We start from the raw sequence: 26,535 nt of genomic DNA on the forward strand, positions 1-26,535 counted from the left end.
ATGTGTAGGACTGTTACTTGTAAACTGCAGAGCCTGAAATTTGTTTCCAAAGTGGACAGCTTTAATTGCTTTTGTAAAACTAAATGTGCAGGCACAGTTCCAGGTGTCTAGACATGCACCTTTTTGTTCAGAGACAAAAATTTTCCTTCCAGGCCTCTGCTCTTCCCAATCCATTTAAAATACAACGTTGTTTGCCTAGGTTTGTCAGAAGAAATGCAGTATCAGAAACTGTTATATTTGATATTTCGGGGGTTTTTTTATTAACTTGCATTTTTGGCTTCTGGAGTCAGATGAGTGTTCTAGGGACACTGTGTTCTCTGTCACTTCTATTTAATTTTTTAAAGCATCTACTCCCTTTGCTTATTGAAACTAGGCAAGAAGGATTTTGGGGACGGAAGAAAATAGGTTTGGAATATATTCAGAGTATTTTGGGCTTTTTCCCCATGTGAATTTGGGGATGACCTATAACCTCTGATATCCAAGAACTTTGTCTAATCATACCTGACTGGTTCCTCCAAGCTCAAGAATGGTTCAATTCCCTCGTGCAGGAAGTCACATTAAAGTAGTAGGAAGCCTGCGTCGGTGAACAAGGGACAGGTGATGCTGTCTTAAGTGTGTAGGGTTTGGGTTAAGAAAGCCAAAGTCTGTCTAGAGTTGAATCTGGTGAGGGACAAGAAAAGTTCATATGGGGACATCAGGTGCAAAGAAAGAGAAAATGAGACCACTGCTAAATGGGGACAGGAGACCTAGTGACAAAGAACATGGAAAAGCCCAAGGTACTCAGTGCCTTCTTTGCTTCATAGTTTTTACTGTTAAGACTTGCCTTTAGCAATCCCAGGTCCCTGAGATGCCAAGGAGGGTCTGGCACAAGGAAGACTTATCCTTGGTGGAGGAAGATCAGGTTAGGAACATATAAACAAAGAGGACATAAAGAATTTCAGAGGACTTGATAGGATGCACTCACAAGTGCTGAGGGACCTCACTGATGACATTGTAAGGCTGTTCTCGTGGTCTTTGAAAGGTCACAGTGGTAAGGGTAGCTTCCTGAGGAGTAGAAGAGAATAGTTGTCACTCAAGAAGAGCAAGGAGGATGCAGGGAGCTGCAGGCCAGTCAGCCTCACCTTGATCCTTGGAAAGGATGGAGCAGATAATCCTAGAAATTTCCAAACGTGGATATCGAGGTGATTGGAAGTAGCCTGGATTTATGAAGGAGAGAGAATTTCTGACCAGCTTGCTGTATTTTACCCTCCTTTGAGCAGGTATACTGGACTGGATGTTCACGACTGATCCCTTCCAGTACTAACTCTTCTACGATACTAGAGCACAATGATGTAGACTGCACTGGATGTCTGCGTCTGAAGTAGATGAGGCAGGAGTATGGGTGTTCTGCACCCACAAGGCACATACGCTTACTGGTCATCCGGAGGGGACAGTCCACACAGTGGAGACTGAGAGGTTACTTCACGTTCTGTGGCGTAACAGGAAGACATAGCTCGGGCAGACAGCCAGTTTTGTGTGAGGTCCATGCTTTGCCTCCTCATGTAGGCTTTTGCTCTGGCAATGTTGTGTTTTGCTGAAAGAACAGAGATGTGGTTGCTTCTACTTTCAGATAAGGGGGCATGTTAAGCTCTTGAAGCAAAAGGAGACAGTGTGCCTTGGGGTCTGGTTTTCTTTATTTTAAAATTACCGTATCAAAGATAATTCCACTAGTAATGCTTGAAATGAGGGAGCCTAAACAACTGCAGAGAGCAAACGCTAGGTCTTAGTAACGTCTTAGGAGGATGATTAGTCAAGCTGGTTGGTAACGAGTATGTTTAGCTGTACATAAATCTGGTTGAGAATTATTTCTGCTGGGTTACAGGTTGTGTTTCTGTTAATTACACAGTACTGATGGTATTAATTTTCATGTGGAGGGAGTAACCTTAAACACTGCCTTAAGTAGCAAAGCAATTCAGAACTAAAGTTACAGAATCAAACCTGTCTTCTGAGGCGTCCTTGTCATAGAAACCCACATGGCAGATAGTATGATTTTACAGTATTTTTGTTTAATAAGTCCAAGTAAAAATTTCCTAGCTTATAAGTAGTAGTGCTTAAGAAGTGTTGCATTTAATCATGTTGGCTGAATGTTCTTGAGCGGTAGTACTTGTTCAGCTCTAGAAAACTTTTGTGTAGTCCTGCTTTTGCAGTTGCTTAGAAAAATAGGTGAAGAGTTAATAAAATCAGCTGGCAAACTGAGTGCGTTAGTCCAATATTCTCTGACCAGGTTCATCTAGATATTCCACAAGGAGGGCTTCATGCTTTAGTACTGAACTTAGTTGAAGATCTTTGTTGCTATGTGGGATTTTGATTGAGAAAAGGGATGCAGCAGTATAGTGAAATCACAACACAACATAGCAGTTGTACATCCAGTCGAGCACTGTTCCCTTTACCAGTCTCTATAGATGCTCACTGTCAGGGTGCTGGCTGTTCCCAGTTGCCAGGAAGGAACACATGGGTTGAGGGAACACGTGGGTTGAAGCCAGCTCAAGCCTGTTGCTCTCCTCAGAGTTGATTTTTCTGGGTGTTCAGTTTTTATGCTCTCTGTTGGGCTGAGCCAAATACATCCCGGTGTTGGTGTGACTGACTCAGAAGTAGATTATTATTAATAATCTGTAGATTAGTTTAGGGAAGGCTATTTACATAACCGGTTGACCTACTCAACTGATACATTTGATTGTTTACGTCAAAGGTCATCTCTGGTCCCCTTGGTGTTGGGATTAGTTCAGCTGCTTTGGTGACAGGTGTGGTCGCTGCCTGTATTCTTTGCGGAGCCTCATTGAGCACACCATCCTTGCTTGACTTCTCTGAGCCACCTCCTGTTGAAGGGGTTCATTGACCAGTCACGGGATGAAAGTGGCTTTATAAGGCCAAATATTGTTTTATTTATTTTAAATGTGCTACACATTAACAAATGCCATTCAAAGAAAGGAAAAAACCCACAAACTTAACCCCCTGCATCTTTACTTAGCCTTCCCAATGCTATGTTTTTCTTTTACCGACATGTTTTTGGTTGCTTTTTTCCCCAGTTTTTTTCAAGTGTAATTTTTATTTGAGAACATGTGTTTCTTTATCTTCTGTTTTAAACTCCCAGTTGGTTTCTCAGCCTTGAATTAGCTAATAACTCACCTAAATTAGTTGAGTGTGTGGAAAGTAAGAAATTGTTTCTGTAGTGAATCAGTTTTTAGAGCTTCCCTGGAAGCTTAATATTCATATGATGTTAATGGCTTTAGGATGGTGTGGGTTCGCTGCAACTTATTAACTTGTAAAATAATTATTCTAAGAAGTGATTTTAAAATAAAATAGACTTCTTGAGATTTTTATTTAACAACACCGAGTGATAAGAAAGAGAGCCAAAAGCCTCTAGTAGAACTGTTGGTATTTTTTTTGACTACCACAAATTGTAGAGTTTGAACAAAATCTCACAAATAATAAAACCTGAGTTTTAGATAGAGTAAAACACATTGGTTGTCTCAGCTTATATTCCTATTCATACCATGAAGTTCTTTTTCTGAACTTCAGTGTACCTTGGTTTATAGGAGATTGTTTTGGTGTTTTCTTCCCTCTTGCCTGACTAGGTATGGTAGAGAAACGAGCAGGGTTCTCCTGCGTTATTTTAGCAGTCTTGGGTTGGGAATGAAATGTGCTCATTGATGCCAACTGTGAAGATCTGATTTCTGCAGAGGCTTGTCTTGTCCTTTTTCTGCCAGCACAGATTTTTTTTCTGCCTCTGCTAAAGTGAGAGAGTTGTCTTTCCTGCACTCATGAGATGCTTGCCCCAATTAACTGTGTTGGACCATGGGAGGGAAAGAGATCATCATAGATACCTCTGCCTCAGGTAGCAATTGGCAAGAGCTGAACTTAGAGCTGCGTTACAGAGAACACGCTTTATCTTTTATGGGATAGCAAATCAGAGCTATGGTTGCAGTTGGCAGTATCTTTTACTTACCTTTTATCGTGTAATAGCCAAGCTTTGCAAGCTCCCCATTTTCCTTCGTTCTTGCCCCTCTGCATGCTCTGGACTGTATCTGTATTATCTGTGGTTGTGTTCTGTATGAAGGTTAATTGTTAGTGTGCTTATATCATCACTAAGCTACTGATTTGCTCTGTTTTATGTTTGAACTACTGGCCAGTTTAATATGACAGAAAATACCTGGAAATAGGTTCCTGTTGTTCAGGCTGTAAAAGTTTGTATATGCTGTGTATTTTGTCTTTATAACTGGGGCTCCTTCTTAGGTGAACTGAGAATTTTTTCATTTTCAGAAGAAAAAAAGGAAAATGACTTCATAAAATGACGACTGTCAGGAAGTGTTGGGTCTGATCCAGTTATGCCAATCAGTTAAACTGTGAGCATGCAGGAGGTGGGAAAGGGGACATGGCTCACAGCACACTCTTCCAACTGCTGCAGTCAGACTGTTGGGCCCATCTGCCTGAGATCACAGTGATCTAGGATGAAGCCTGTAATCATTGCCCCAAATACTGGGAGCTACACAGCCACATTGAGAGATGCCTGAGTTGCTGTATTTCAGTGATGGGGACCATTAGCGAAACTAGGAGAGATTAAGGAATTCTCTATCTAGAATAAACCTTGGGAGGAATAAGGAGGATGTAGATACTGACTGTACATTTCAAATTGAAAGACTTTTCAATCTGGATTTCTGTGGAAGGGAAGGGGAAAAGAGAGAACGATGATCATAAATTCAAAAAGGAAATTTAAACTGCAAAGGGAAAGGAGGCAAGGCTTTCCTTAGGTTATGTCAGATGCTGCTTGCTTAGAATTTCACCCACAAGGCTGCTGCTTTTCCAGTCCTCTTACCAGGTCACTGATGAACAAGTGGCAACAAAGACACCCCACCACGCATGCAGTGTAGCAGCGTGTTCTTTTTTTAATCCTCTTTTGGATGAGAATGTTTGTATGTGGTTCAATACAAGTATTTATGGAAGGGTTTTAAATAGAAGATGGGGAAAGCCTGGAGCATACACTGCAGGTTAATGTCTGAACTGGAACAGGTGAAAGCTTTCATCTTTATGTAATTGTTCTTGCATTTTTAGAGGCCCCTAAGAAGACAGTCTCATTCCGCTCTGCATCAGAGGTGGATCCAATGCTTTCTTTCCTCGGGGAGGCTTGGCAAAGTGCAGAGTGTCAAGGTGGGCAGGTTGGAAGAATCTGGCATGGGAGGCACTGCCGAGCCCTCAGGAAGCAAAGCTGCTGGGGGTGACAACCCACTTCCCTTCCTTGCACTCCTCAGTTCTATAAAGTAATGTGGGTTTAAGAACTCCCTCTTTTTTGGGGACAAAAGTCTACCTTTTTGACCTTCAACAGTAGCCAAAGGAGTGCAGCTGTGTCAGCTCTGCCAGCATGAATATATGGAGCGTTTCACCCATGAAAGACCAGAAGGGATCCGTTTCCCTTTTAACCCGTTTCATGGTGTCTGTGCTTTGTAAGGTGTAGAGATCTAACAAACAGGGGAGGGAGAACCTACCTATAAAGTTTGCTGGTGAGGGGGCACATTTACAGCAGCTATGTTGTTAATGAAGCCATAGTGGAGGTGACATTCTGCTGATCAGGTATGCTGCTAGTAAAACTGAAGGTCAATGACTACTACAGATTTAATTTGCTGAACATGAAGCATTTATTTATGTGAGCAATACATTAAGTCGCAAAGTTATACACTAAATTTATGTAGAAATATATTCCCCCCCCCACTCCAGCACACCAGTCAACTGAATCAGGGCAAGAACTCTCAGTCCAAATAATGACTAACAGCAGCTACAGCATACCATGCACTAAACAAACTTGCTTCTTGCAAACTCTCTGAGGTCTTGCTTGAAGACCCTGATTTTAGGTACACAAACGTTATGCTGCAGTTATAGGCTACTAAAGCACTTTCACTCTGCAAGTTAAACTGGACAGTGTTTTTTCTCTCAAAGTGCACAGCAGCAGCTGTCTTCAATTTCTCAGTGGGAGGAGCTCACCGACATCTAGGGGTTCTTTTTTCTTCATAAAAATAGTTCTCTGTGAAGACTTTGAGCATTCCATCACCAGTACATCAACTGACATAGGTGTGTCCCACTTCTGGTGCAGACATGTATTAGATTTGTTCTAACTTAAAAGTGAAGGAAGCTTCCTTGCCCATGTGGGGGGAGGCTACGATTCATATGACTGTTTACATATATACAAAATAAATTTAACTCTGTTGTCATTAGGGACTCAGGCCCATCTGAGGAGTCTGTAGAGCTCACTCAACTTCCACCGAAGCTTGAAATGCAGTCATACTGCTAGACAAATATCAGGGCTATCATTTTCTTTTTAGCAAAAAAGTAGATTAGTAACTGTACATTAGGTAAAAAGCAGTCTTTAAAAAAAATACAGAAATTACACAAAAGGCTGTAGTAAAGTGCCTAGCAAGAATATAAAGAACAGGAGAATCAGTCTAATCAGACAAACAACACTGCATCCTTGCTCCCCTCACCTCTTCACAAATTCTCCCACATGCATTGTAACAGCATCAATGCTCAATGACAGTGTCAAAAAGACCATTTCCACTTTGCTATATAAAGTATTAAGAGAGCTTAAAGCCAAGAATATAGTCATATCAGAAATTATACTTTGGAGCAGGATGAGCTCACTTCTGTCCATACTCTATGCAGTGAGAACCTCCGGGAACCCTCCCCAGCCTGCTAGCAGTGCTCTGCAAGAGGCACGGCTCACACCCGCCCTGGGAGCAGGTTGTAGCTACAGCCCTCTGGCTCAGAGCTGCTGAACGTTTCCCTCTGAGCTGTCACTTCTCTTTCCCCTCCTCCCTTCATCAGCATATGTTTCCCACGCCTCCATCAGTTTTCTGCTAGAGGTACAGCCAATGGCTACGTCAAAGCTGCAGATTATTTAGGGCTATTGTGCTTTCCAAGTGTGACTTCTGAGACACGGAGAAGCCAGGCATTTCTTGATCCCTTACCCCTGTCCTTTCTCTACACTGATCCCCAGCCTTACTGAGAGCTCTCAGAGCCCTGGCCATAGTCAGGGAGGCCAACATTTGTGTTGGAGAGATCTACTTTCCATTATGAATTTTGCCAGGGAAGAAACCTGTACTTTGTCTTTATGTAAAAATACGGAGCAAGTTACACTGAAGCAGAATTTCAACTTTTCACTCAGTATTTTCAAATGCCATGCTCCATGACAAACCACCCTGTGACTAACTGCATAAAAAACAAGACTATACAGATAGAGAACCTGAAGTGTTAAAAAATATACTTTCCCTCTCCCCCTCATCCCTTGACAAGTTAGCCTTTAAACACTAATACGAGGTAAGCTGACAGAACAACACTGTGAATAAACAGCTGCAAAAAACTTTTGGTTGCTAGATGTCTGCAGGCATCATGTAAACTGTATGCTACCTTCATGCTAGTTTAAAAAAGGTGTTCTACATCAAGGAATCCACACTGGCACTTCTGGCAAGAAACAGATGTTTTCAGGCTGGTAAAATTTTAAGATTTAAAAAAAAAAAAAAAAGAATTGAAAGAAATACATTTTCCCTCACTAGAAAAAAAGCCACATTTGTGCTCCAACAGCTATCACTTTTTAAGTTGCAAACTCAGGAAAGACAAATTTTAAAGTTACCTGCCTGTAGAAGAGTTAATGATAAAGATATCTGCTTTCCAAAATCTGTCACTTAATCCAGCTGCCAGTTTTCTAAACAAGCAACTGGCATCTTCACACTGTGAGCCAACCTGCTAAGTGACTCAGGTTTGGTAACAGAAGTACTTTTCTGCTTCAACTGAACTGAGCTTAGTCTGAGAAGTTTTCACATTTTTTTTTTTTTCTGGACTAGTCTTTTTATCTAGCCACCTAGAACGCATAGCTAAATTCCTCCTAAAGTTGTTTTCAGAATAACGATTTGCATTTAAATGTAAACACTGATACCATAAATGTACTGTATACAAAAGGCACAAGACAATTAGATTTGTGTTGCTGAAATTTCCTTGCCTTTGAAAGCTGATAACGCATCTTTTATTATCTGTCTGGTAAACTCTGATTCTAAGAAAGCTGCTAGCTCCTAACTTAATTGGAGGGGGTTTCCTATATGCAGCAGCTTGGCTTTTTGGTATTGCAATCAAATATCTATTGTCCTGTAAATGCAAATATCACAAGTTGTAGCAGTAAGTCTTGTTGGTTGTACGTGGTATTCGTTAAGTTATGCAGTTAGAAAGGCAGTGTCTCAAAGAACAAGTAAAAAAAGAAATCTGAGACAACTATTGATTAGTTAGAAACTAGGATTTTGAAAGACAGTGGCCTTTGGGAACACAGTTGGTAAAAAGCCTTTTGGAGCAAAGTTAAGTGCCAACATTTGTTTCCTGAAGGGGTTAACAGCTCCAAATGGGACAATAAAATCCCCATTTCATTGCACTGTCCTGCGCAGCTCCCATCAAAATCCCCAGCTGACCAGCTTCATTCATCTGTTACCCATCTGACCGCAGGCTTTTTATCACTCCACTCACCAGTGACCCACTGTGGCATTCAGTTAACAAAGGAGTTTTTTCCCCCCCCCCCTCCACAACTTTTCAAACTATTGGTAGCACCTATCTGAGGGAAAAATGGACCTTTTGCAATAACGTTTTTCAAAAATGTTCCAAAAATAGTCAAGACACTTCACTTGGGTCTCATTATCTTCAAAAATTGCTTATCAAGCTCCCAAAAGAAAATACAGTCCACCAAGCGTTAAATTATTTGTAATCAACACTGGCTGTTCTGCCAATTTGTAAAGCCAGTAGTGCAAAAATTTGATTACAGCAATTTGAATTAACGGGTGAATCTTCAAAACCAAGACAAGAACACGGACTTGTAGGTAAGGAGGTCACATTTTTCTTGTGCTGAATATCAAAGTAAAACCAGCCATTGAATTTTTACAATTGCAAATTCAGACTCCTTTTTTTTTTTTTTTTTCTCCATTTCCTAATACTCAGAATCATCCTTCACCATTCAAAACCAGTAATTTTAAGTTGAAACATTCTTCATATGGTTCAGAAGTAGTATGTTTAGTTTCATGTTTCAAGCAGTGACATGGAGACAGCTAATTGTCTGTCAGTTTGTTTTCTGAGCACATCCACACAGGAGCAGATAGGAGCAGCTGGCCAACAGGGCTGATACTTGGAAGAATTCATATTCCTTCCAACGACAGCTTTTCTTGAACTGGAACAGAACATTAAATACAAAAGACATTATTAGAATTGAAGAATACTTAAAAATTACGTTATTGCAACAACTCTCATCAACTCAAAGGGGAAAGCAAACCACAGATGAATGAAAATCCCACCCTGAAGAGGAACACAGTAAAACTGTTCACAGTTATTAATGCACTTCAGGATGACAGTGATTAAAAACTGACTACATAGCAAGCAGGCCACCAGTTTATAAAATGAAGTGAGCTATTTTTACAGTACTTCCAGGTACCAGCATCATTAAAAACCAATTCTCTATTACATTAGTGTAAACCACATCTGGCACTCTCAGTAATTCATCTTCTGATTCAACTATAAAGGATTACAGGATATTGAACATATCCCTAGCTGGGACAGAAACTCACATTACTAACACACTGGTAGGGGCTGTGGGCTACATTTTTCATGTCAAAGATGAAATTACTTGGTCTTGTTGTTGTGACTTCAGCACCTTTAATAAAGCATTCAATACTGACAATAAAGTAATGAAGTTAAATGCACAGTAGTTAAAAAAAAAAAAAAGTAAAAATGTTTTTATGTAAGGGCTCTTATTCTAACTGCTGTATGTCAAATAGATATATAGATGTTATCTCTCCAGAAAATCTTTTAAGGGCCACACAGAAATATCTCAGAGCTAAGGGTACAACCAAACTGGCGCTTACGTTCATGCCAGAGAAATTATCAGACCTTAGCTACCGCCCTTCTGAGATGTGCATGTGTCAGTCTGAGGCAAAACTAACTTCCAGGAGTCCATTTATGTGGGGTTTACACATACTCTTTGCAACATAGGTGGTCTCTCTTTCAAAAGCTGCACTTCAAATGGATGTTCACAAAAAGAAGAAACAAAAAAAAAAAAATCTCAAAACAAATGAATGCAACAAAACCCAGGGGGTGGGGTAATTGGACTGCAATCATGAATCTGTTACTTTCTCAGACTGGACTAAAAGAAAAAAAAATTAAAAAGAGCATGAAATGTTTACCAAGCTAAACAGCTTGGAAAAAAACCACTTTCAGCATCTTGAGAAAAAACATAAACTGTTTGATATTCAGAATAATGTGAATAATTATATTCGCATTATATATTCAGAATAATGTGAATAATCCAATAAAATGTTCACACTCTTCAAAGAAAGATTAAAGTTTAAAAGTTACTACTTAAGTAAATAAAGTGTTAGGACTTCAGAAAGTGGAACTCAAACCTGACAAGACTAGTTGCAATTAATCGTATTTCTGTAACATAATCAAAAAATCTATTTCTTTAAAGCCTGTCTCCCATCTTTATTCTTGAGTAGTGATGACATGTAAGACATTAAATTAACTGAAGTTGAGTAATTTATTGTTTTCCAGAAAACAAACGATGGATTAAATAGGGCAGAAACATGGCACTTGCATGTTGAACAAAACGTTAGAACTGAGATTTTTAGATTCCATTAAAAAAAGCCCTACACCGAGCAGCCAAAATTGCAGACACTGGCTGAGTTTCATTCGCTTGTCTCTAACTCTGTTCATGACACCCACATTTTCAACACTTTAACACTTCACACCATGATCAAGTTTGTAGATGTACCTATATCCGGAACCGTCTGTGTCGTCCTTCACACTTAACACGAAATCAGAATATACGGGTCAAGAAATTTTTGGTTTCTCTGATGAATCCAACTGAACTGTTAGGACATTTTTGGTACAGGCTAAAAGTCACCTGTTGGTATCTGCACACCTACTTGTTTTTATAACCTGCCTGACAGTGCAGTACCATGTCTGATGGGTCTAGTAACAATCACTGCAGTTCTCCGATGGCTTTCCATGCCTTCCACTTTCTCCAGGAGTGACTGAGAGCAGCATGTCCAGGAGTCATGTCACGCACAAATGAAGGATATCCACTTGAGACACTTTTTCAGGATGACTGAAAGGGTGCTTCCAATAACACAGGACATGACCCTGCTGGAATGACTCCTCCAATGTTGCTGGAAAATTATTGGGTATGCTGAAAGTCTTAGGGTTGGAGTAAAATTTTTTATCCAGCTTTAAATTTGAAATAGTTGATTTCCATAAGCTTTGATGGAGTTAGAACTCTTCAAATACTAGAGTGAATATGATGATCAATTGTGTTCGTTCCCCACAACGCAATTATTAAGGTGTCCTCCTTTTATGTACATAACAAAATTTACTATCTGATTCTCAAACCTGCCTTCTGAGAATTCTATGTTGCAAGACATGAATGCAAGAAATAAAAAAATCTTGGCTGTTTTTGACAATAGGTGACTAAATTCTCAGGAAGTCATATGGACACCTTTTGTCTTCTGTAAGGAGCACTTTTTTATTATTAAATAGGATGCAGCTCAGTACCTGACATAGAAGAACAAGCTGCTGATAGCATATATATTCGAAGAAATTATCTTTCCTTCATCACTTGATAGACCTTTACCTGCTTGTGCTGGTTTTGGCTTGGATAGAGTTAGTTTTCTTCACAGTAGCTAGTATGGGGCCATGTTTTGGATACGTGCTGAAAACTGTTGATAAAACTGTTGGTCATAGAGAGATGTTTTTGTTCTTGCTGAGCAGTGCTCACACAGAGTTGGGGCCCTTTCTGCTCCTCACCCCACCCCACCCGTGAGTGGGCTGGGGGTGCACAAGAAGCTGGGAGGGGACACAGCTGGGACAGCTGATCCCGGGGATATCCCGCACCATGTGATGTCATGCTCAGCAACAAAAGCTGGGGGAAGAAGGAGGAAGGAGGGGGACGTCCGGAGTTACAACGTTTGTCTTCCCAAGTGACCGTTACGTGGCATGGAGCCCTGCTTTCCTGGAGATGGCTGAACACCTGCCTGCCCCTGGGAAGCAGGGAATGAATTCCTTGGTTTTCCTTGCTGGCATGTGTGGCTTTTGGTTTACCTGTTAAACTCTTTATCTCAACCCCCAAGTTTTCTCATTTTTACCATTCCAGCTCTCTCCCTCATCCCACTGTGGAGGGGAGTGAGTGAGTGGCTGTGTGGGGCTTCGTTGCCAGCTGGGGTTAAATCATGACACTGCTTTAGCAGACCAAGCTGTGATCTTTATGTTCAGTGTTAAAAGCTTCACAAATATTTGCTGGTCAGCTTGAATAGTCACAATTTTATTATTTCTCTAAAGAAAGAGAATAATTTTAGTATTTTGGAATATTACCTAAAAGCAGTAGGTATAAAGGTTAAACTATTTTGCAAACGTGACACATCAAGAAACAGGAGGTTTAGTTTAAAGCTATTAATTCACATGATACTACTCATGGTATAAAAATTTAAATTGAAGAAAAGAAAAGAGATAGGAATTGCTTTAGTAATTTTCTTCTGTGCATTTTTCAAGTGGTAAGAAATCATGAAATAACACATTAAGTACAGAGAATATTAACATACCTTTCCTTAGATATTCAGGTGTTTCTTTTAAGGAAAATTAGGTTTCATTTTCCATGGTTAATGCAGGATTGCTCATACCTTTAAAGACAAAAAATGTTGTTTCCACAGGAAAAGGTCTCCTGTCTATTTCATCAAATAATACAATCTTTAATTAACAATCCATCGTAATGTCATTCCACTATTACCACGTCTGTTTCTGTCCTCTGTCCCTTACACAGCTTTTCACTAGTTTCAACAAGGTGTCATCATATTCTAGTATAATACTTTTGACAGCAAATTGCTCATCAGGCTCATCCTGAAAGACAATGAGCACCTCTCGGTGTTAGCGTTTTCAGTATCTCTTGGTCAGGTTTAACTGGGAAGGGCACAACAGCTTGATACATGGAACTTCCTACAAACATGCATTTAAAATAAGCTTCATGAATTTTGGTTCACGAATACAAACCAAGTGACCCTGGTGATTCTTGCACTACATCCTCCAAAATGAGTTTATTACAAAACGAATCATTGCAGCATAAATCAGTTCCTTACCAACTTTGCCCTTTTCAGCCTTTGCACTAGTTTCTGACCAAGATGGTGTATCTGTAAGAAGGTGGCTCTGGGAATCACGCAACGGCTTTGCAGGAAACAGGTGGCTCTCACTGTAATGCCAATAAAGAGAACATTAGTAAAGTGCAGTAATTTTTCATTATCTTACCACATATTACAATGAGTTTGTCATGGACAATATTTTCCCTACTTTACCTTGCTTCTTTTCTGATGAATCACTACACTTTTATCATTACATACATTATACTGTAGTTGTCACAGATGCAAGTTCCATGTAAAAAGCAACACCCTAGCACAGAACAGGGAAACATTCTGGTTTTTTTTTTTCTTTAACAGCCATTATATATCAATACATGTACTTCAGTTCCAAATGCACTCTAGCCATATTCTGTCCCACTACAACAAACCTGACATGATAAATAGTGGAGAGACCATCTCCAAAATCTCTTGTCTAATATAAGCTATGGATCACTGCAGTAAGAATTAAAATGTCAGTAAGCAGCTAGTTGAAATGTAATGTATTTTTTTTATGAATAGAAGACTGCCGATATGATTCTATTATCATTTCTTAGTCACATATTCAAGTCTACTGTACTCATTGCTCTCCATTAAATAAATGTTGCAGAAAAGTTACAATATGAAATACTAAGTTATATTTATTTAGTTTAAGGAGCATCTGCATACTTTTCACACTTTAAAGATGTCATGTCCATGAAGGATAAGAATAAAGAAAACATGTCCTGTTATCAGCAGAAACAAAACATGCGCATTTGGCACAAGTGCTGAGGGCTGGGATTCCCTTATGTGAAGCACCTTTGAGCAGATATGAAGAAGCAGGCCTCCCCCAAAAGCCTTGGAAGGTAATGCATCCCTATCCCCAGCAGACCGACTAATCGTCTCTCGTGTACGCAGAACAGAATGTGGCTGATACACAGTGTTAGGTAGGTGTGGAAAACTCAGGTCCTCGGGTGCCACTGCACTGAGACAAAGCACATCAGGGGAAAGAAAACCCCACCTTATTTCCATAAATTTAAATCTAAATCTGAGGATTAGCTGAACAACAGCTCAGCTGTTTAAATCTGACTTGTATTTATTAATAGGATACTCTTAATTTGCTTACCATTTTTAAGCATCTTATACATGGTTCTATTTACATGTGCACAGGAAAAAACAGAGTATCAACTATCTGAAATGAGTAACAAAAAGCAGATTACTTTTTGGATGTTGAGTTAAGACCACCAGGTGTGGAAGCCTGCTCAGGATCCTGATTAACAAGGCAAGTTGGGAAGGAGCAACCATCCCCTAGACTGAAAAATTCAGAATTAGTGTCATATATACAAAAAACAACCCCACTTCAAAGAACTATTTTTTCTAAAGCAGGTATTACTGTTTCCTATTTCAAAAAACTAACCACCACCATCCCCTCCAAATCCTGTGGATCCTGATTATTCAATAGTTCAACAAAAGAAACATTAAAAACTGAGCATACCTTGAAAACACTGGCAGCAACCAGTATTTTTTCTCATCGCCGAACACCTGCCTCAGGTTTTTGCTGAAGCCCAAGCTAAAGCCATTCTTGTCTGTTCTATGACGAAATATGGGAGCTCTGAATACCTCTTAAAAGAAAAAAAACAATTGCATCTCTTTGCAAGACAGCACGTTTAAGTTTCACACCAATATTTAGGCAATTGCACTGATGATATCATCACCCAAGAGGGAAGGCTGTACTGCCCAGATGTCTGAGAAAGCTACTCCACTCACAAAAGCCAAAGTCAGTGCTACACAGCCACCGTGCGTGCAGAGGAAGTCCCGTGGGTGAGGAAGCGTGGCAGTCTCCTTCACCCTCCTCCCTAATCAAGGCAAGGAAGAGCGAGGGATTCACTTTTTAAGACGACGTGGTATATTATATGAAGATTTCAGCATGTGACTATATACTACAGTGTGTGCAAGAAAGAAAAACCTAAACAAAGGGTTTACTACAGAAAGAGTAATGGAAAAGAAGGAAAGCTTAACCTACTTTAGTAGTAAGACTAGCTTTTCACACCCTGGGGTATGAAAAATACTATGTTTTTACAGCTGCATAAAGAAAGCACTTTACTCATAGACCCAGGTTACTCCCCATGGATGTCCAAACTAAATTTCTCGAGAACAGAGCTAAATACAGCTTCAAGTGTTGCAAAGTGCCTGGAGCAGAAAAATAATTTACTTTTCCCCAAGTGACTGACAGCCATTTCATTCCCTTAACTGGCTATATATAGTAGGCAAACCACGTCCTGATGTCCTGACAGTACAGCTCACACAAACCATGCTGGAACTACGCAGAAATCGTCCTTCTGCAGTAAATCCTTAGCTATGAACTGCTGGAAATGACCTTCAGCATGTAGTATGCATTAGTTACAAGGTATTTTAAAGACGTGGGAAGGGAAAACAGAAATACCCGTTTAGATGGCCATGTTAGGCTAAGAAAACAGCTCCCTGGGTGATTTAAGCACAGTCATACTTAATGCTGTCATGGCTTCATGACCAAACTACTGCACGTTCAAGGGTTTCACATATTGAACAATTTGCCAAAGTAAAATGGAAAGACGAGAGACAAACAGATCTTTTTGAGTAGCTTAAGGGTACAGAATACATGGTATACTCGCATGGAATGAAATTTGTTTTAAAAACATGAAATGTTGAATTAGAAGTGTACTGCATTATGGTTACCTTTGAACATTTTTTTTTTTCACTAAAATTATACAAACAGCTTATAAACGGAACATGTAATTATTTCAATTCATTTAATCATCATTAGTAAAACTTTTCTCCACTTATAATCAGATTGAGCAAATTTTTTCCAGTACTAATTTCTAAGGAGATCATTTTTCAGAATACTGAAGAAACCCACAAACTCTGGAGAAATCTTGAAGTAAACAAGGTTTCTTCCAATGATATATATTCAAAGTTTTCCATTAATCATCCATATATTAGTAAATCCCAAGAGAACTGGAAAAAACATCAATTTATTGGCTTACTTGAATTCATCTTATATCAAAAGAAAAGCATTTAGAGATACAGAAACTTTAATGAATATATTGCAAATTGCTATTATTACAGGCCAGGATATAGCATAGGACAGGCACTCAAATCTTCTGCACCTCCATTTATTTATCTATTTATTTATTTATTTAGATTTGTACCCAGACAAACATGCATCCAAGTGGTGGGAAATGCTGATATTCAATGTAGTGATATATACTGCCCCGTAACAGAGGCACAGGCCATCTCTGAGGTTTTTTTAATTAACTCATAACACAGAGGCCTTTCTATGCATCTATGATTATGTGGTAGACAGGACTCACAACTGTGAAACTGCCTTTCAGATCTCTGTGGTCATCTACTACTAAATCTAGAAGTGCTCCCGTATCAGATCATTCTCTGACACTGGCTCTTTGTGCTCATTCATGTTGATCAAAACTAACAGCACTATGACCACAAACAGCTTGGCTTTCCAGGGGTTTTTTTCTTCCCTCTCCTTGCCTCCAGTACAGGCAAGGAGAGGAAGGCAAGGAGAATGAGTAACTCTGTCTTGCAGAGTTTTTAAACAGAATTGTAGCTGAACTGAACAGAGCCATTTTGGCTCTGCCCAGGGCAAGGGTGGGAACGAAGTGCTGGAGACCTGATTGAGATGCCACATCAGAAGACTCTGACCTGGGGGCTGGGAATGCCAAACAAGAAGCATCTGGGTCAACACGCATTAGTGTATCTAACATTACAAAGTGATCTCAATTTATTTTTTTTTAATTTATTTCAGTTTCTGTTAACAAGCTGTGGATGGAAGGAAGTGGGAAGAAGAGGATAAGTTCATTAATAGCTTGTCCCCTTGGGGCAAGAGGAAAAGAGTCAGAATTTCTGGGGAGCAGCAGATCTGGGAAGTCGGTACTGGACATTGCCAGATCCGAGCACTTCTAACTAGGGTCCAAGCAACCTGCACAGGACTACTCACCTTTTCCATTACCCCCATACATATAACATACATTTATTATTTATTTTTTGCTGTCAAACACAGAAGCATTAAATCTACTTACCTAATGTAGATTTATTCTTGCTGACAAGCCAACAGTGATAACCAAAGAGAGAAGACAGACTGACAGAAAACATAGCTGCAGCAAAGAATAAAAACATGATGTGGAACTTGGCTTGAGTATCAGGAAGGCCATTCTGGGGGGGAAAAAAAAAAAAAAAAAAAAAAAAAAAAAGCCTTCAGAATTGGGGAAATAGCTGTTTAATTTGATTATGAATAATCCCCTATTCAGCCAAATCAAATCCGTTGCAGACACAAACATACCACACAAGAGTCTAAATAAGTGAATTATACACCTTCTCTGTACAGCCAGGAGGTTGCTGACAGCATGGAAGTTAAAGAAAGGGGCCCTTTCTTGAGATCACTGACAACAAGGATCTGAAATCTGGTTCTGAACTTTGAAGTGTGCTTTAGTGAATAATAATTTGTCTTTACAAAAATAGCCTTAAGTAGCCTTTTCAGAATACTTATAGCATAAAACCTGCAAATCTAAGAAGGTCATATCCTAAGTTGTGAACCCGGATAATCGCAATTAAAATACTAGAAAATTTCTCTGAAGATTTTTCATAACGTAGCATTAATGGAAGTTAATAAAACCTATCTATAATATAAATGCCCTTGTAAAATGTTTTCTAAATAATTGCATACTTGTTTACGCAGCTTCAAAATAATGAAGAAATAAGTGAAATTTCATAAACTATGATAAACAGAAAAAAATTGAGGGCTATGATTATTAGATAAACTTTTGTACCTCATATTAAGAGATACTAGATTACAATGTAATGCCTCAAAATCTTACGACTTCTCGCACAGTGGTACCTTAAAGACAGTATGTAGTTAGGGTACGTACTGTCCAAAACTTGATGAAGTACTGTAAATCCGTTGCAGCAATGAAAAGGCAATACAGTAGCGAGTAAGCCAAGAAGAGAAGAAAAAATTTGTAATTGGAGAATCCTACACAGTTGTTCACCCTGGTAACAAAAAAAGGCATAAGTAAAAATGGGATGTAATGAAAGTTATTTCCTTCACTTTCATCCAATTTAAAATTAAACTTACTCTAAAAAAGTTAATATCGGCATGTAAATCAAATTTTAATTCCTATCTCTGGTGCCTCAAGCTACTGAAATGTATTTAGTTTCAACTCCCAAATTACTGTAGTAATTCTAACCAAAACCAAAACACCACCCTCCACCCCAAAAAACCCAAAGAACTTTACGAGTTACTACCACTGTCAACAGCTAACTGAAACTGAATTTTCATTTATGGTATGAAATCTGGTCCCAGCACATCTGATGTAAATGTAACTACAGTGGCAGTTACTTTTACACTTTGTAGGTAAGTTTAAGTATCCATGCTTTACCATTAGGCACACTGCACATAACAACTGGGTCAGTTACAAGCCAAGAATTTGAATCTCAACTGAATTTTGGTGACAATAATAGCAGTCTCGTTTAATCCATATCCTCCTTCATACTAAAACTTCTTACTAAGAGTCTCAAACTTAAGAGCATTTATAGGAAATTCCTTAAAATATTTACATTTGTATAAAATAGTGAAAGAAATACTACCACTGAATAAACATAAAACGTTCCATATCAGTGACAACATGACAGCAAATAAGAGAGATCAGGAACATGTAAATACATCCAAGTATTAAAATAAACCTCGTTTTATCATTTGTAATTATGGGCTTCAAGTTCATCTGTTTCCCATTTTTAAAGAATTTATACATGAGCAACTAGTATACACTATCATCAGAGAGACATGACGAAGGTATATTTAGTACCACAGCAGCTTCCCATTAGAGGCAATATATTAAGTATTATTAATTTCAGAGCTCTATTAAACATGTAATGATATTATATCCACCAAACGAAAAATATTGGAGAGTTGCCCATGGACAGTTTATTGGTAAACAGCTTCCTCTTTCTTTTATTTGGTTGCATTAAGCAGCTACTGAAAGTTATCACTGCACTGCTAACTTTGACATAACTCTCTATACAAGAAAAAAATAATTCCATATGCCTTCTTTAACTAATTGATATCGCTGTCAGAAAGATCAGCTAAATTAAAGAGATGACTACATCCATGAAAGCACTTGTATGTTGAAAAATAATTTTCAAAAAATAAGAATTCATGGCTTGTCTCAACTTCAGCTTCTACAAGTACAGGACAAGTTATATAACTATTCTCTTCTTTACAGAGACAGTGATGGTAATGGCAGGATAAATGGTAATCAGAATAGGGTAAAATCTTCAAATAGCAAATAAACTTTCACTGTACACTACTGCTATCCATCCTCAGGGTGGGTAGGGGGTTTACCTGTTTTGTTATTGGTTTTGGTTTTGCCAAACATGCCACCTTGGCTAAACATTAAATTTAGCATCGCCATTTAAACATGCAGCAATAGCTAAGCATCTATATTAACTACAGTTAAGAAGGGCTCACAACAGATTGTTCTAATTAAAAAAACCCAGAAGGTATGTTTCTAAGCTCATTATGATTTTTACTGGAAAGGTAAATTTACAGTTCTCCACAGTGAAGTGTTGTTTTCCATTAAATATGCCAGATTAAGCAATTCCAGGATAAACTGCAAGCAATTCAAATTAAAGGTTTTTATAATAACCCTATTTTCCTTTCCTGGTATTTATTTTAGGACAGTTTTTACTTTATGACACTGTTTAGTGTGAGAAAGGAAATATCATATGAAATGTTATTCCCCAAAGATAGATTTCTTTCTTGCTGTTCTTTTGCACTACTGCATATGGTACACACATTAAAATAAACTTTCATAAATTATTCCACTCCCTTCAATTTTGACAAAGTGCTGGACTGAGGAGTTTTTACTGCAAGAGAGTAAGTTCATCAGAAAACTGAAGAGAAAGCAAACACAGGGATTTTGTAATTGTGTTATTTGAACATGCAGTATCAAATCATAAAACCCAAGAAAGGTGGTTGGATTTGAAGTCTTTAACATTTTTGAGGAAGAGTAAAACAGATGAATGTGCCAACAACGGGATAAATAATGGTGTGCTATCGCAGTGAAACGTTCATACAGGAGAACAGTCCAGGTTAACAATTTGGATTACGGGTAACATTTAGAACAATTCTGAAGCACAAAAAGACTTATCCCTTCTGTCTCAAGAGTTAGCTTACTGAAGATGCCAGGCGTCTTCAACTGCCAAGGCTCCAAAGGTGATAAAACTCGGTTAACCAAAAGCATCAGAGAATTATAAAGATGCTAAATGAGATTCTCAGAAGACAAAGGAGAGATGTTTCCAATTATTCCTAAGGTGTTCCTAATGCACCTTGTTAGCATTAGAGTTGTTATACACAAATTATATTTTTGGTGATGCCTCAAGCCATCACATTCCTGCCTGCAGTTCCATCTCTATATAGTATGAATAGCAGCAGCACTAGCATAGGAATCACTAATGCTTTTATTTCTTCATCAATTTGCTTTTATTTCTGCTTCACTTAAACCTTTTAGAGTAGTTAGAGGGCAATTAGCATTAAGTATTTCCATTTATCACAACACTTCCATTAGCGCAGGAGTGACAGCCAAAATAAAGCCTCCCAAGAAGCAGAAGACAGCTGACCTGAGGCTAGGACATGACTACCATCTTACTACCTCTGCCTTCCAAATGCTTCATCTTACTTCCCCTAGGCTGTTCTTACCTGTTCTCCCTCCAGAAATCCTTATCCTAGCCAAATACTAAAATAGTAGTAATTCCCATTACTGTTTCCCTGTTCTCCCTAAGTATCACATGGGTTCCTTCTCCCTTCTTTCCCACCAAACTTACTTCTACCAAAAAATCCCAACACAAAAAAGCAAAGCAGCACCTAATGATATTTTCAGGGGGGCTAAAACCCACCCATTATACTGATTTGCACCCCTACTTTTGTTGGCAAAATATCCGTATTTCCCAAAGAACCCTTGAACACGGCTCTTTAAAGGAAACTATAAAGTTTGATCAGCATCTGTGCAGTATTTCAAAACTCTCTTATTACTTCCACACAGTTATTTTTTTCAGGGTGAGAAAGGAACTGTGGACATCCTCTTAGATCAGGAAAAATAAAGCAAGACAATACCTATTTTTCTAGTTCATTTCTGTTACTTGGAGCACAAAAGGAATAGTTCTCCATCAAGAAGCGTTACATGTCTTTCAAGTACCTTCTCCATTTCTACTTTTTCTTTTTGCACCTATTGCTTATTAGATTAAAAACAATGAGCAATGTAAATACTCTCTCAAAATGGGCATATCTATGTTTGGATACAAAGTCTGCAAACAGGTAAAACAAGCAAATGCTACTGAGAGAAAAATTGAATTTATTTTTCTAGAAGTCTATGCCCTAGTGAAATACCACTTCACTGCCACTCTACACAAGTGCTCAGTTTGATTTGTTATTTGATGCAATGGATTTTTATTCTGAAATTGAAGTTTACATAAAGGACATTTTCATGTGCTGTCCTAAGGCAGGACAATTCAAAAAATCTCAAACAGACCATAAAGCTTATGAAAAGTGTGTATGATACTGAATAATAAGAGTAATATTGAGACTTTTCACTGATACTTTGTCAGGAATAGCCTGACAGCTATTTTTCTTACAGCTTTCTACAAGACAGCTTATAAGAAAACTGAAAAAGGGAAACAAAAGGAAACAGCCTTTTTTTTTTTTTTTTTTTAATATGAAATTTGTTCCACATTCAATGGTTTTATCTGTGTTTTGTGGTTTGGATTTTTTTTTTTTAATTAAGAAGCACACTACTAACACTAAGCATCATCAAGATTCATATGCTCATATCTGTACAGAAAAAAAATATGTAGGAAATAACTCTACCCTGTATCATTAAATATTTCTTTCAATTGTATCTACCATGCAGTTGTAAAATAAGAAGAGATTCTTAAATCATATTGTATTATGTCAGAGGCTGCAGTCAGGACCAAGACAAACAGGAGGGGCCCAGCACCCCTTTCTCCCGTAGGACAGAGCCCCCTCTGCCCAAAAATTTGATTTAAGAAGGTCAAAGCAGCTGCTTAGAATCATCTACCAATCAGTTTGTCGCATTCAGGAGATTCTTCTTTTCTGACTGGTTTCATGTGGTGAAGAACTGCCATCTACCACTCAATCCTCTTAACTTGGACCCCACTAAACAATTACCCTCTAATTATTTCTGTGAGATAATTGCCAAACTGACATAAAATTAATTGCACATCCTGTCTACCTACTGGTTCCAAAGGCTGCTGAGAAAAGACAGTAAAACAAAACCACTGTGCAGGCTGTCATGGCAGCAAAAGGAGGGAGAGTGGGAGGGAGAGGCAAGAAAAAAATGAAAGAAAACAAAGAACCCATAAAATTAAAAGAGCTAACTTGCTGTTTCCAGCAAGCCCACTCAATCTGTCCTGGGTGCTTCAGTAAAGGGGAACAAAGCACAGCCCTGTGCGTTTTAACCTAAGGTAGTATTTCATCATTCAATGCAACTAAGCCCCAGTAATAAAGTTTGTGAAGAGAAGATGCAAATCTTAAAACGTTTTCTTACTGACCAGAAGTCTACCTCATCCTAACTGTAAAAACATGGAGTTACCTAACTCAAAGGTCTAAGAAAAATGATATATGAACTTCTTTCCACATCCCACAACCAGGAAAAGAGGGCATACAGTAAATAACTTCAATGGTCCTGCAAGACTAGTAACTTCACATAAACAAGTAACTCTAGGAATTGTGAAGCATCACCTTCATAACAGGCCCCTCAAGAATTTATTTTACCAAATCAGAAAATAAGAAAAGAAAGCAAATAGTGCACTTACCATGGGCAATGATGATCCATTTTCAAAATGCATCTTAAAAAAACCCCAACAGAATTCCAATAACCGCAAAAGGCAAAAGAAAAAAATAAGTCAGCACACTGTTACATGTCGGATTTAAATTATTCACATTCAGATTAAGAATTAGCCGTATGTACTACTGGTTACGTAATCTATTTCACAAATATGTCTCTTTGACTTCATCTAATACAGTTTACCTAGAATGAACTGTAGGTAACCCAAACACAAAACTCTTGCTCTGTCAAGAGCTTAGTGATTTCAGAAAATGCAATCTGTAACTCCAACTTTAGGATTCGGTCTCATTCTGAATAAGTTTTTCAACTATCTTTTATTCTCTGACAGAGCTTTAGAAACTGGGTTAATTCAATTATTATATACTTAGTGATACAATTAAATCTATTTTCAAGTACATGATTTGCACTTATAGAAATATATACAGATGCACGCAATGTTTTTAGGAACTTACCTTGCATGAAAAATCCCAAACATTTTTGTAATTAATCACTCTCCATTAATAAAACATGCACAAGAAAATCAGATATAATTGAAGCAGGTGAATTTTGACAAGGACAAAATTGAGGTATTCTGCAAAATATATTAACTAATGGCATTCTGTAAATTTCTCTCCTATTTCGTAGGGTAACACAGGTCACCCTTTTTCTCCACCCTGCTCAGACATGAGAATGTTCCTGTCTTACATTACAACCACTATCCCATGCAACACAACCAAGATCCTCTGCCTCAACTCAGTTACTCTTCCAGTGCCTCTGCTGTTTTGGTGGATAAAATAGGAAGTCTTCTTGGCCTCACAATCATGTTGGAAGGTTTGATGCATTATCAGCTGAAGAGTACTTGGAACAGCCTTAAAGCTAAGAATAAATGAACCTCGGAAGAAGCCCCTTCTCTTAATGTTAGAAATTTAAATCACTGGGAGCAAGAGTGGATTGGAAATTTAAATCACAGGGACATCCAGGCTAACTGGAGAAAGATCAGAGAGAAAAAACAGCCGAAAGCAAGACTAAATTACAAAGCAATTAGACTTCTGTGGAATATGGACGTGAACTTCCTTTTGTGTTAGACAAACAAAACCTTTATTTTACAGCTTCAGTTAGAAATGGGGGATGCTTGGTTGTTTCTTTCCTTAAACAAAAATAACCTGCAAGTTATCCAATGAAAAATAGGATATTAAGTTTATTACCTCGGATAAGATGTAAGTGACATCATGATTAGATTGAGATGGGTAGTGATCTTTATTCAGATTCTAACAAAAGAAGCAAATTTTTGTTTATCAGGTATTTTTGGTTACATTGTTAAGGAAAGTTCTTTATTAATATTCATAATTTTTAACCATTATGTAAAGAACGTGTAAGACCATGTAATCCATGTTGGCATCAAGAAAGCCATCAAATGAATTAGAGTAAGTTACAGACTTCCTTAGAAACAAGTAAATAAAAACTACATCTGAAAAAATCTAAGGGGGAAAAAAAAAAAAGCCTATCTGCCCAAACATTAAACCTGAAAAATCTATACATAAAAAAAAAAGCTTCTGTGTCAAGAAAAAAAATCCGTTAATTCGGAAAACCACGTATTCAAAATATTTTCTTACTTGTCGCATACAGAACAGTGATGGCAACGATCTGGTTTTACAAGATGGCATCTGTCACAGTATCTGATTGCTAAAGAAAGAAGTTCCAAGGTTAGATCTCAGTGTAGTTACACATTTTGACTCCTGAAATCTGTGCAAAAATAAATACTAGCAGCTCAGCCCAGCAGAACCCACAGGAAAGCATTTCAGCATGATCAGAAGCAGCTGCAAATACTGAAGCATTCTTTGCAATGCTTCTTGCAATGCTGAATCTAGCAGAGTGCACCCAAAAAGCTTAGTTTTTGCCGTCCGCTAATCGTGTTAATCAGGGCTTTTTCTTCCAAACCCCTCAGCTCTGCAAAACAACCAACAAACCAATAAAACCCACAAAACCCTCACTAGGCAGAAAAACCTTTAAAGACTGTTCAACAATATAGCTATTTGAAATTATTATTCTAACGGCTTTTATTTACTATATGAGATTATCTCTTGGACTTGCTCAGATAGCCAGCTTTCACAAACTTACAGTATCAGTGGGTTAAGGTTAACTCTTAGTGTGGAAGAACTTTTGTTCCTGCAACTGAACAACCAGCAAGTAAACCAGTAAGTTTCTTACTGTGGTTTATCTAGCTATACCTGACATGCAGATAGTGATTTAAATCCATGAAAGAAGAAATCTACCCGGTTAAAGACTGCTACAGCCTCTTCCGCAGTTTGTTAGTATTACATGCTATTTGTTAACGTCAGTTTGCAAACATTTAGCAAGGCATTGTCAATCCACTTTAAAATCCTAAATAATATGCAGCAATCTACTTTCCAACAACCTTTCCACTGAACAGATGTAGCTGCATACAGCTACGTTAAAGTTCTTGAGTCACTTTGTTATTTTCTAAAGCATGAAAACCAGTTCTTCCCTACAAACCAAACCCTTGCAATTTTTTTTTTATTAGTTTAGGTAGTACATCAAGACACCTGCCTTCAGTGGTCTCCTGAACACCTATTTACCTCCAGACATTGTCCGTGTATAGATAGGAAGATCCTTGGCTGCCCGTCTTAAGACTTCTTGCTGGGATTCACCTCTAGGCTCCCTCTCTAGGGATTCTTTGTCTGAATATGATAGATGAAACTGGAATAATTTTAAAAATCAAAGATACATTAGCAAATTTCAAGTTAAATATCTGTGGAGATATAAAGAGAAATAAATATTCATTATATAACGATGGATTAGCAGCACATACAACGTATTACAGCAAAAAATTCAGTGTTCCTAAGACGACTAATTTATTTCATGGCAACTGAAGACAAAATTTCTATTACTTCTGATTTGGTATTGATGCAATGTTGAATGCTTCCAGAAGTAATAAGCGACACTCTTCAAGAGAAGGATCAAGAACTTACCATTCCCTTGAAAGGTCAGTTAATTTATTTCTGTAATACTAAATACTAGCTAGTGAATATAAGCTAGGGATGTCAGTTTTTAACGGCAAGAAAATATGCTACTAGTAATAGCAGAAAAGACAGCTTTATTTCTCTACTGGTATCTGGCATTTTTACTTTTGTTCTTTGCCGCTGGAGCGTTGCTGTTCTCTTCGTGTAGGTGTTAGGATGTGGTTTTACTTCAGAGATTGGCTGAGAGAAGGAAGAGATAGGTGACCTGTATGACAGAATAACCACTTCTTAACATCTTGCTGCATAAAGACAACTTCTGTCACTGCCCAAAATAGCAATAACAAACATTGCTCTAGTTGAGAGCTAAGAGGGTAAAAAATTACTGAAATACATGGTATACACGATGTAGTCCAAATTTCTTATACTCCAAAGTCCTCTGCAACACATCAACATAGTCAGCTTTGTCAGCTGTAGCTT

The 26,535-nt window shown here is 38.2% G+C and overlaps 1 protein-coding gene across 1 annotated transcript in view; it reads right to left on the reverse strand.

Annotated features, from left to right (window-relative positions):
• Positions 1-8,580: 8,580 nt before the first annotated feature.
• ZDHHC2 (zDHHC palmitoyltransferase 2) overlaps positions 8,581-26,535 on the reverse strand; it is a 34,409-nt gene continuing 16,454 nt past the window's right edge. The window contains exons 4-13 of the mRNA XM_074905899.1: positions 25,675-25,795; positions 24,691-24,760; positions 23,067-23,099; positions 18,107-18,227; positions 17,261-17,393; positions 14,680-14,806; positions 14,405-14,497; positions 13,173-13,282; positions 12,642-12,719; positions 8,581-9,223 (exon numbers count right to left, since the gene is read on the reverse strand). Of these exons, the coding sequence (XP_074762000.1) occupies positions 12,679-12,719; positions 13,173-13,282; positions 14,405-14,497; positions 14,680-14,806; positions 17,261-17,393; positions 18,107-18,227; positions 23,067-23,099; positions 24,691-24,760; positions 25,675-25,795 (849 nt within the window). The 3' untranslated portion in view covers positions 8,581-9,223; positions 12,642-12,678. The remainder of the gene's footprint in view (positions 9,224-12,641; positions 12,720-13,172; positions 13,283-14,404; positions 14,498-14,679; positions 14,807-17,260; positions 17,394-18,106; positions 18,228-23,066; positions 23,100-24,690; positions 24,761-25,674; positions 25,796-26,535) is intronic.

This window comes from Athene noctua, chromosome 4 (genome assembly GCF_965140245.1).
Source record: "Athene noctua chromosome 4, bAthNoc1.hap1.1, whole genome shotgun sequence".
Lineage (NCBI taxonomy): Eukaryota > Metazoa > Chordata > Aves > Strigiformes > Strigidae > Athene > Athene noctua.